The sequence below is a fragment of the Oncorhynchus kisutch genome, linkage group LG15 (genome assembly GCF_002021735.2).
Source record: "Oncorhynchus kisutch isolate 150728-3 linkage group LG15, Okis_V2, whole genome shotgun sequence".
In the NCBI taxonomy this organism is placed as follows: Eukaryota; Metazoa; Chordata; class Actinopteri; order Salmoniformes; family Salmonidae; genus Oncorhynchus; species Oncorhynchus kisutch.
Genome location: NC_034188.2, coordinates 73,602,553 through 73,614,691, shown reverse-complemented (window position 1 = coordinate 73,614,691; position 12,139 = coordinate 73,602,553). Strand labels below are relative to the sequence as shown.

The 12,139-nt window shown below is 46.1% G+C and overlaps 1 protein-coding gene across 3 annotated transcripts in view; it reads right to left on the bottom strand.

Annotated features, from left to right (window-relative positions):
• The window catches only part of LOC109904879 (chloride channel protein 2-like), a 197,085-nt gene that overhangs the window by 35,283 nt on the left and 149,663 nt on the right, over positions 1 to 12,139 (bottom strand). For all 3 annotated transcript variants that reach the window (XM_031791067.1, XM_031791069.1, XM_031791068.1), the window contains 2 exons: positions 4,471 to 4,604; positions 3,587 to 3,777 (listed from right to left, as the gene is read on the bottom strand). In XM_031791067.1, the coding sequence (XP_031646927.1) occupies positions 3,587 to 3,777; positions 4,471 to 4,604 (325 nt within the window). The remainder of the gene's footprint in view (positions 1 to 3,586; positions 3,778 to 4,470; positions 4,605 to 12,139) is intronic.

The following is a 12,139-nucleotide window of genomic DNA, read 5'->3' as shown; positions in this document are numbered from 1 at the left end:
AGAAACAGAGAGAGAAACACAGAGAGAAACAGAGAGAGAAACAGAGAGAAACAGAGAGAAACAGAGAGAGAAACAGAGAGAGAAACAGAGAGAAACAGAGAGAGAAACAGAGAGAAACAGAGAGAAACAGAGAGAGAAACAGAGAGAGAAACAGAGAGAGAAACGAGGAGAGAACAACAGAGAGAGAAACAGAGAGAGAAACAGAGAGAAACAGAGAGAAACAGAGAGAGAAACAGAGAGAGAAACAGAGAGAGAAACAGAGAGAGAAACAGAGAGAAAACAGAGAGAAACAGAGAGAAACAGAGAGAGAACAGAGAGAGAAACACGAGAGAAACGAGAGAGAGAAACAGAGAGAAACAGAAGAAGAAACAGAGAGGAGAGAAACAGAGAGAACAGAGAGAAACAGAGAGAGAAACAGAGAGAGAAACAGAGAGAGAAACAGAGAGAGAAACAGAGAGAAACAGAGGAACAGAAGAAAACAGAGAGAGAAAACAGAGAGAAAACAGAGAGAGAACAGAGAGAGAACAGAGGAGAAACAGAGAGAAAGAGAGAAACAGAGAGAGAAACAGAAGAGAAACAGAGAGAAACAGAGCGAGAAACAGAGAGAGAAACGAGAGAGAAACAGAGAGAACAGAGAGAAGAGAGAAACAGAGAGAAACAGAGAGAGAAACAGAGAGAGAACAGAGAAGAACCGAGAAACAGAGAGGAAACAGAGAGAGAACGAGAGAGAACAGAGAGAGAAACAGAGAGAAACAGAGAGAAACAGAGAGAGAAGAGAGGAGAACAGAAGAAACAGAGAGAGAACAGAGACAGGAGAGAAACAGAGAGAGAAACCAGAGAGAGGAAACAGAGAGAAACAGAGAGAAACAGAGAAGAGAAACAGAGAGAGAAACAGAGAGAAACAGGAGAGAAAAGAGAGAGAAACAGAGAGAAACAGAGAGAAGAACAGGAGAGAAAACAGAGAGAAACGAGAGAGAAAACAGAGAGAGAAACAGAGAGAGAAACAGAGAGAGAAACAGAGAGAAACAGAGAGAGAAACAGAGAGAAACAGAGAGAAACAGAGAGAGAAACAGAGAGAAACAGAGAGAAACAGAGAGAGAAACAGAGAGAAAACAGAGAGAGAAACAGAGAGAGAAACAGAGAGAAACAGAGAGAGTGAGAGCGCTGAGAGAGCTAAATGAGTGTGATGAATATCCAAACCCTGGCGTCCTGGAGGGAAGTCCTGGGGTAAAAGCTGAAATAAACGCTTGTTTCCCCTCTTCTCCTCTTCCCCGCCACCCCCCTCCCTTCCTCTCCTCCTCTTCCCCCCCACCGGCCTGCTGTGAATGGCTGAGTATCACTCCACTAGCCTGGGGCGGGGTGCAGGAGTGGTGCAGGGAGGAGGAACCAGATCAGTATTCTGAATACAGCAGTGCTAGCCCTCAAAATAAAGCTAGACATTGGCAACCACAAAACCACAATTTCAGCTGTGTGTGCCAGTGCTCACACACACACACACACACACACACACACACACACACACACACACACACACACACACACACACACACACACACACACACACACACACACACACACACACACACACACAAGCACAACCCCATGCACGCACACACAAGCACAACTGCATGTGCGCACACACACAAGTGTGCACTGACTGCACATCCTAAGACACATCTCCTTCTCGGTCTCTCTTTCCGTCGGTCCCTCTCGCTCTCCTTTGTCACTGTCTCTCTCTCCGTCGGGCCCTCTCTCTCTGTTCAATTCAAGGGCTTTATTGGCATGGGAAAGATATTTTAACATTGCCAAAGCAAGTGAAGTAGATAATAAATAAAAGTGAAAAACAATAAAAATGAACAGTAAACATTACACACACAGAAGTTCCAAAAGAATAAAGACATTTCAAATGTCATAATGTCTACATACAGTGTTGTGGCAATAGGTCACAAATCTTGCTGCTGTGATGGCACACCATGGTATTTCACCCAGTAGACATGGGAGTTTATCAAAATTGGGTTTGTTCTCAAATTCTTTGTGGATCTGTGTAATCTGAGGGAAATATGTGTCTCTAATATGGTCATACATTTGGCAGGAGGTTAGGAAGTGCAGCTCAGTTTCCACCTCATTTTGTGGGCAGTGTGCACATAGCCTGTCTTCTCTTGAGAGCCAGGTCTGTCTACAGCTGCCTTTCTCAATAGCAAGGCTATGCTCACTGAGTCTGTACATAGTCAAAGCTTTCCTTAAGTTTGAGTCACAGTGGTCAGGTGTTCTGCTACTGGGTACTCTCTATTTCGGACCAAATAGTATTTGTTTCTCTCTAACTCTCCTTCTCTGTCAGTCCCTCTGTTTGTTTTTCAGTCATTTAAGAACAAATTCTTATTTTCAATGACAGCCTACCCCAGCCAAACCCGGATGCCATTTGAGACTCCCAATCACTGCAGGGTGTGATAAAGCCTGAATTCGAACCAGGGACTGTAGTCATGCCTCTTGTACTAACATGCAATGCCTTAGACCACTGAGACACCTGGGAGCCCAGCCTCTCCTTCTGTTTCTCTCTCTGTCAGTCTCTCTCTCCTTCTTTCACTCCCTCTCGCTCACTCTGTCTATTATTGATGGGACAATAAAGGCTTGTTTAAACTGTTTCTATCACATATCAACCATGGGACTAGAATGATTTTATATCTTATTTTTTTCTCATATTGGTTGTCAAATGGAGCCAGTGTAGCAGATGGAGCCAGCTACCACTGTATTTGCTATAGTTCTGGTTCTCCTGTGTCTCTAAGCTGACCTGGTATCCTATCCTCGTCCACTGATCCAGTCTTCAAGACGTTTTGGGTAAAAATCCAAACTTATACAGCGTTATGTGTACTGTTAGCTTGGTGCGGTACTGGGGACTCCAGACATGACTGGCCTAATAGTGTGTACTGTTAGCTTGGTGTGGTACTGGGGACTCCAGACATGACTGACCTCATAGTGTGTACTGTTAGCTTGGTGTGGTACTGGGGACTCCAGACATGACTGACCTCATAGTGTGTAACGTTTAGCTTGGTGTGGTACTGGGGACTCCAGACATGACTGACCTCATAGTGTGTAACGTTTAGCTTGGTGTGGTACTGGGGACTCCAGACATGACTGACCTCATAGTGTGTAACGTTTAGCTTGGTGTGGTACTGGGGACTCCAGACATGACTGACCTCATAGTGTGTAACATTTAGCTCGGTGTGGTAATGGGGACTCCAGACATGACTGACCTCATAGTGTGTAACGTTTAGCTTGGTGTGGTACTGGGGACTCCAGACATGACTGACCTCATAGTGTGTAACGTTTAGCTTGGTGTGGTACTGGGGACTCCAGACATGACTGACCTCATAGTGTGTACTGTTAGCTTGGTGTGGTACTGGAGACTCCAGACATGAGTGATCTCAAAGAGTGTAATGTTTAGCTTGGTGTGGTACTGGGGACTCCAGACATGACTGACCTCATAGTGTGTAACATTTAGCTTGGTGTGGTACTGGGGACTCCAGACATGAGTGATCTCAAAGAGTGTAACGTTTAGCTCGGTGTGGGTTGTTAAGACTGTACTTACTTGGAACCGGACCTCCTGGTTAACCCTCTGGGAGCCGTCCTCGCTGCCCGGATGGGAGACCATCGACAAGCGCTTCTTCTCAGCAGTAGCCCGGTCTCTCAGGTACTCCAGTCTCCGTGGCCGGCCCAGCTGTAGGGACAGGAGGGCCTGGAGCTGGGCACGCTCAATAGAACCCAGCAGGATCATCGACTCTGAGGGGTGGGGGAGAGAGAGGGAGAGAGAGAAGGGAGGGAGGGAGGGAGAGGGGGAGTGAGAAGGGGTGATGATGAGGTAGAAAAAAGGAGGGGGAGAGAGAAAGAGAGCAGGGAAAGTGAGGGGCAGCAAGGGAGAGATGGATGGAGAGAAATATGAGATGAGAGTGCAAGTAAGAAGGGAATGGGGTGATGAAGAGAGGACAGATATGATGGGATGAAAGGCAGAGGAGAGACAGATGAGAATAAAAAGAAGAGGGATGATGGAAGAGAAGAGAAATAGAGAGAGAGGGGCCAGGAGATTAGAATGAGAGAGGAGGGGGAGATGTGATGGAGGAGAGGAGAAAGAGAGGTCTTCTAGAACAGTAGTTAATGTGCAGGGGACTCCTAACACATGTTTCTGCATGGTAAGTTATGTAACTAACAACAGCCAGGCGTCTGTGTTTGAGTGTGTGTGTGTGTGTGTGTACACAACGGGGTGTGTATGAGGGGGTGTGTTTGTTTGTTTAAAATAATTGCCCCAGCTAATTGCTTTAGCATCGCTACACAATTACAACAGACTTGGCATACTGTATAAGAATATATAACTTGAATGTGTGTGTGGGGGAGTATTTATTTGACGGAAAATGTTCTGTAGTGTGTGTAATTTGTGTGTGTCTGCGTCTGTAAAGTATGAGTATGTGCTTGTCTCACCACTGGACTCGAGCAGGGCCAGGGTCTTGAGGTGTCCAGCCAGCAGTACATCATGCAGGTCTCTGTAGCAGCAGTTGAGGGTGATGTAGGTCACATCCCTGATCATGATGTCCTCCACACGAATATTATACTTCCTGAATGACGATAGGAGAGAGGGGTGACGAGGGGAGGAGCGGAAGAGAGGGAGTGGTTATTAGCACCACCTATACAGTCAGTGAGTGATAACTATTAGAAAATCGGAGTGAAAAGTTAAGCCCCCCAAAAAATGTAATCTGTCAATTCCTCTGTCCTTTCAGAGGTGACTGTGGAACAACATCCTAGTCAGTCCTGAACTTATTGCTACAGAGGTGAGGTTGCATCCGGACGTAATAGTTGTACTGTATAGGAGGTGACTGTGTGAGAGAGCAGGTTCTGCCTCAGAATATTTGTGGTTCTACCCCTCTACCCCGGCCACACAGTACACTAGACAGGTTTCCTTCCTGCCAGACAGGCTGAGCGTGCCAACCTCCGACATGAAAGCAGCACTAGGTTCCGCTGCCAAGTTCTGTCCGTGCCAACCCCGACGCAGGCCTTCCCTCTGTCCCTCTACAAGATCTAAAACACATACACATGTACTGCCCGGTTTCTGTACACCAATACAATAACCCCCTCTGTAGCTTTAAACCAGGGAATCAGTTCCCAAGTATTCCCAAAAATAAAAAAAGTAATATGTGATAGTGTCTCAATGTAAATAAGGTATGAAATTATTGTTATTTTCAAATGCAATCCCTTTTTAGACTTAGTTGTGGTCAATGTGCAGTGCACAAATTATTATAATTACGTTCCAGCCCCCCGACCAGCCGCTCCGACAAAAATCGGCCCACGTTTGAATCTAGTTGCCTAGCTCTGCTTTAAACCAATACAATAATCCTCTATACAGCAGACCTTATATAATGAGCACTTCTGAAACCAACAAACAGAAACTGTCTCTTACTGTATCTGTCTCATAACTTCAGAGTACAGTGGACTGTAGGCACATTGCCACACACACACACATACACACACACACACACAGAGAAAAAGTGATGTGCATGTAATTGTTGCCTCACCTCGCTCTCCAACCAGCTAGATGGAGCCGACAGACATAGCGGCTCTAATTCTAGCAACTTTGCAGTATTTTTTTTTTTTTTGTATTTTCTTTCTCGCATTAAAGCCCAGAAAGTTTGTGTTATTACATACAGCCAGAAATAACTTTTGGATATCAGAGCGGCGGTAACTCACCAGCATTATGACCAGGATTACGACTTTCCCAAATTGGATCCTTTGTTTGTACCACTCAGGGCAATTGAACTTATCCCAGAGGCTGCTCCAAGACGCTGACGGCGAAGAAAAGGTATTCGGAGTGGACTTCTAGTCCGACTCAGGAGGTGTATATTACTCGCTAGTGTTCAGTCTTTGGACAACAAAGTAGACGAGCTCAGGACGAGGATCTCCTTCCAGAGAGACATCAGGGACTGTAACATACTCTGCATCACGGAATCCTGGCTCTCTCCGGATATACTGTCCCCATACATACAGCCAGCTGGGTTCTCAGAACATCACGCAGACAGGAATAAAGAATTCTCAGAGAAGAAGAAAGACGGGAGTGTATGTTTCATGATTAACTACTCATGGTGTGATTGTGATAATGTACAGAAACTCAAGTCCTTTGTTCACCCGACCTAGAATAGCTCACAATCAAATGCCAACCGTATTACCTCCCAAGAGAATTCTCTTTGGTTATAGTCACAGCCATGTATATTCCCCATCAAGTTGATACCACGACGGCCCACTGGACTTGGTGCAAACTGGAAATCACATATCCTGATGCCGCATATATTGTAGCTGGGGATTTTAACAAAGCAAAGTTGAGGAAAACGCTACTGAAGTTCTACCAACACATTGACTGTACTGTAGTTCTCGTGCTGCTAAAACACTCAGCCACTGCTACCCCAACTTCCGGGATACCTACAAGGAAATTATTGTCCTCCCTTTGGCAAATCAGATCATCACTTTATTTTGCTCATCCCTTCCTATAAGGCAGAAATTCAAAAAGGAAGTACCTGGCCTGAGGTCTATTCAACTCTGGTCTGACCAATCAGAATCCATGCTCAGGGTAGCCTCTGAGAATAACATTGACGTACTTCTACATTGACATGGTAACTGAGTTCATAAGGAAGTGTATAGTGGATGTTGTTCCTAACTGTGACTATTAAAACCTACTCAAAACAGAAACCGTGGATAGATGGCAGCATTTGTGCAAAACTGAAAGCGGAAACCACCGCATTAAACCATGGCAAGGTGACTGGGAATATGGTTGAATTCAAACAGTGTAGTTATTCAAAATCAAATCAAATCAAATCAAATTGTATTTGTCATATACACATATTCAGTAAGGCATTCAGTAAGGCAATCAAAGGAAAAAAGTCAGTACAGAGACAAAGTGGAGTCACAATTCAACGGCTCAGATATGAGATGTATGTGACAGGATCTACAGACAACCACAGATTACAAAGGGAAAACCAGCCACGTCGCTGACAACGATGTCTTGCTCCCAGACAAGCTTAACACCATCTTTGCCCGCTCTCAAGGACTGTGGGCTCTCGTTCTCTGTGGCCGACGTGAGTAAGACATTTAAATGCGTTAACCCTCGCAAGGCTGCATCCCTAGTCGCGTCCTCAGAGCATGTGCAGTCCAGCTGGATGGAGTGTTTACGGACATATTCAATGTCTCCCTATCACAGTCTGCTGTCCCCACTTGCTTCAAGGTGTCAACCATTGTTCCTGTACCCAAGAAAGCAAAGGTAACTGAACTAAATGACTATCGCCCCGTAGCACTCCCTTATGTCATCATGAAGTGCTTTGAGAGGCTAGTTAAGGATCATATCACTTCTACCTTACCTGACACCATAGACCCACTTCAATTTGCATACCGCCCCAATAGATACACAGTCGATGCAATCGCCATCGCACTACACACTGCCCTATCCCACCTGGACAAGAGGAATACCTATGTAGAATGCTGTTTATTGACTATAGCTCAGCCTTCCACACCATAATACCCTCCAAGCCCATCATTGAGCTCGGGGCCCTGGATCTGAACCCCGCCCTGTGCAACTGGGTCCTGTACTTTCTGACGGGCTGCCCCCAGGTGGTGAAGGTAGGAAACAACACCACTTTGCTGATCCTCAACAAAGGGGCCTCATAAGGGTGTGTGCTCAGCCCCCTCCTGTCTCCCTGTTCACCCATGACTGCGTGGCCACTCATGCCAACTCAATCATCAAGTTTGCAGACATCACAACAGTTCTAGGCCTGATTACCAACAATGATGAGACAGCCTACAGGGAGGATGTGAGGGCCCTGGCGGAGTGGTGCCTCGGGAAAATAATCTCTCCCTCAACCTCAACAAAATTAAGTAGCTGATCGTGGACTTCAGGAAACAGCAGAGAGAGCAAACTCCTATCCACATCGACAGGATCGCAGGTGAGAAGCTTCAAGTTCCTCAGCGTACACATCACTGACGATCTGAAATTGTCCACCCACACAGACAGTATGGAGAAGAAGGCGCAACAGTGTCTTTTCCACCTCAGGAGGCTGAAGAAATTCGGGATGGCCCCTAAAACCCTCAGATTTTTACAGATGCACAATTGAGAGAATCATGTAGGGCTGTATCACCACCTGGTACAGCAACGGCATTGCCCACAACCGCAGAGGCTGGTGTGGTCTGCCCAAAGCATCACCGGGGGCCACTGCCTGCCCTCCAGGACACCTACAGCACCCAATGTCACAGGAAGGCCAAAAATATAATCAAGGACATCAACCACCCGAGTCACAGCCTGTTCACCCCGCTACCATACAGAAGGCAAGGTCAGTGCAGGTGCATCAACATTGGGACAGAGAGACTGAAAAACAGCTTCCATCTCAAGGCCATCAGACTGTTAAATAGCCATCACTAGCCGGCTACCACATGGTTACGCAACCGTGCTCCTTAGAGGCTGCTTCCCTATATACATAGACATGGAATCACTGGTCACTTTAATAATGGAACACCAGTCCCTTTAGTGGTAAGATGATGCAGATGCTACGCTACAGGACTGTTTTGCAATGAACAGACTGGAATATGTTCCGGGATTCAATCCAATGCCGCTTTCAAGGAGCGGGACACTAATCCGGATGCTTATAAGAAATCCCGCTATGACCTGAGACGAACCATCAAACAAGCAAAACGTCAATACAGGATTAAGATTGACTCCTACTACACCGGCTCTGATGCTCGTCGGATGTGGCAGGGCTTAAAAACTATTACGGACTGCAAAGGGAAACCCAGATGTGAGCTGCCCAGTGGCAAGTGCCTTCACTGACATTTTCAACCTCTCCCTGACCGAGTCTGTAATACCTACATGTTTCAAGCAGACCACCATTGTCTCTGTGGCGAAGGTAACCTGCCTGTCGGTAGCCATGAAGTGCTTTGAAAGGCTGGTCATAGCTCACATCAACAGTATCCTCCCGGATACCCTAGACCCACTCCAATTCGCATACCGCCCCAACAGATCCACAGATGACGCAATCTCACTCCACACTGCCCTTTCCCGTCTGGACAAAAGGAACACATATGTGAGAATGCTGTTCATTGACTACAGCTCAGCATTCAACACCAAAGTACCCACGAAGCTCATCACTAAGCTAAGGACCCTGGGACTAAACACCTCCCTCTGCAACTGGATCCTGGACATCATGACGGGCCACCCCCAGGTGGTAAGGGTAGGCAGCAACACGTCTCCCACGCTAATCCTCAACACTGGGGCCCCTCAGGGGTGAGTACTTAGTCCCCTCCTGTACTCCCTGTTTACCCACAACTGGGTGGCCAAACACGACTCCAACACCATCATTAAGTTTGCTGACGACACAACACTGGTAATCCTGATCACCAACAGCGATGAGACAGCCTATAGGGAGGAGGTCAGAGAACTGGCAGTGTGGTTCCCTGGACAACAACCTCTCCCTCTATGTGAGCAAGACAAAGGAGCTGATCGTGGACTACAGGAAAAGGCGGGCCGAACAGGCCCCCATTAACATCGATGGGTCTGTAATGGAGCGGGTCGAGAGCTTCAAGTTCCTTGGTGTTCACATCACCAACAAACTATCATGGTCCAAACACACCAAGACAGTCGTGAAGAGGGCACAACAAAACCTTTTCCCCCTCAGAAGACTGAAAAGATTAGGCATGGGTCCCCAGATCCTCAAAAAGTTCTACAGCTGTACCATCGAGAGCATCCTGACCGGTTGCATCACCGTCTGGTAGGGCAACTGCACGGCATCTGACCGTAAGGCACTACAGAGGGTAGTGCATACGGCCCAGTACATCACTGGGGCCAAGCTTCCTGCCATCCAGGACCTATATAATAGGCGGTGTCAGAGGAAAGCCCATAAAATTGTCAGAGACTCCAGTCACACAAGTCATAAACTGTTTTCTCTGCAACCGCACGGCATTCGTTACTGGAGCGCCAAGTCCAAAAGGCTCCATAACAGCTTCTATCCCCAAGCCATAAGACTGCTGAAAAATTAAACAAATGGCCACCAGACTATTTACATTGACACCCCCCCCCATTTGTTTTGTACACTGCTGCTACGCACTATTTATTATCTATGCATAGTCACTTCACCCCTACCTACATGTACAAATTACCTCAACTAACCTGTATCCCTGCGCACTGACTCGGTACGGGTACCCCTGTATATAGCCTCGTTATTGTTATTTTATTGTGTGACTTTTTTATTTTTTACTTTAGTTCATTTGGTAAATATAACTCTTCTTGAACTGCACTGTTGGTTAAGAGCTTGTAAGTACGCATTTCACAGTAAGGTCTACACTTGCATGTGGCAAATAAGGTTTTATTTGATTTGAAAATGTTTACATACTGCCTTACTCATTTCATATGTATATACTGTATTCTATTCTACTACTGTATTATAATCAATACCACTCTGACATTGCTCATCCTAATATTTCTATATTTCTTAACTCCATACTTTACTTTAGATTTGTGTGTATTGTTGTGAATTGTTAGATATTACTGCATTGTTGGAGCGAGGAACACAAGCATTTTCCTACGACCGAAAAACATCTGCTAAATATGTGTATGTGAGAAATATAATTTGATTTAATTTGATTTGAAATGAAATACCACTCAAAAGCTGGAGATGGATTTGTCAAAAGGGCAGAGAGAAGAGAGGAAGTGCAGGAATGAGTGTGAGAAGGAGATTGACGCCCCAACATGACACTGCTTTTCTCATAGTGTGTGTTTGTGAATGTGTGTTTCCCAAGTGTTACACAAGCATTCCTATGGTTGAATGTGTGTTTGTGTGGGAAGTGGGATGGGTACCAGAATGAATAGGAACACAAACAGCTTGGGGGCCACACTTCATGCACTCTTTCATTTAATTTCCCCTCTTCATCCTACTCAACTCCCTGCCTCAAATGTAGTTAGTGCTCACACACACACCTGATCCACAGTGGTGAAATCGAAGCATAGTGGATGATGTGAAGGAGAGAGAGTTTGTGAGGGGTAGAGAAAGCAAGAGGGGTAGAGTGGAAGAGAGAGAAGGGTAGAGAGAGGGGTAGAGAGGAAGAGAGAGAAGGGTAGAGAGAGGGGTAGAGAGAGCAAGAGGGGTAGAGAGGAAGAGAGAGAAGGGTAGAGAGAGAGAGAGAAAGGTAGAGAGAGGGGTAGAGAGAGCAAGAGGGGTAGAGAGGAAGAGAGAGAAGGGTAGAGAGAGAGAGAGAAAGGTAGAGAGAGGGGTAGAGAGAGCAAGAGGGGTAGAGAGGAAGAGAGAGAAGGGTAGAGAGAGAGAGAGAAGGGTAGAGAGGAAGAGAGAGAAGGGTAGAGAGAGAGAGAGAAAGGTAGAGAGAGGGGTAGAGAGGAAGAGAGAGAAGGGTAGAGAGAGAGAGAGAGAAAGGTAGAGAGAGGGGTAGAGAGGAAGAGAGAGAAGGGTAGAGAGAGAGAGAAAGGTAGAGAGAAGGGTAGAGAGGAAGAGAGAGAAGGATAGAGAGAGAGAGAAAGGTAGAGAGAGGGGTAGAGAGAGAGAGAGAAGGGTAGAGAGAGGGGTAGAAGGGTAGAGAGAGAGAGAGAAGGGTAGAGAGAGGGGTAGAGAGAAGGGTAGAGAGAGAGAGAGAAGGGTAGAGAGAGGGGTAGAGAAAAAGAGAAAAAGCATGCTCCCCATGTTCAGACTAAAGCCCCGTTTGCACTGGCACTTAAAATTAGGGCCAAATTAGACTCAAATACAAACTGGGTCGGGGAAGCCCAGTTTCACAACAGGTACCAGCTCGATTAGAATTCGGGCTGGTGACGCAGTTACTGTGCAACTGCCAGCTAGCTCGTCTGGGCTTGTTGCTGTTAGCTATCACAAGCAGTACTGCAGCAGTCAGACATGACATGAATTACCAACATAGCTGGATCCTTTATTCATTAATGCACTACACAAACTTTTATGAGAACAGTCAGCCATCGAATGCTTGCTACCTAACGTTAGCTACCAAAACAATCAATCAAATGTATTTATAAAGCTCTTTTTTACATCAGATGTCACAAAGTGCTGTACAGAAACCCACCCTAAAACCCTAGAGTTGAAACAAGCTAGCTAGCTAACGTTAGCTA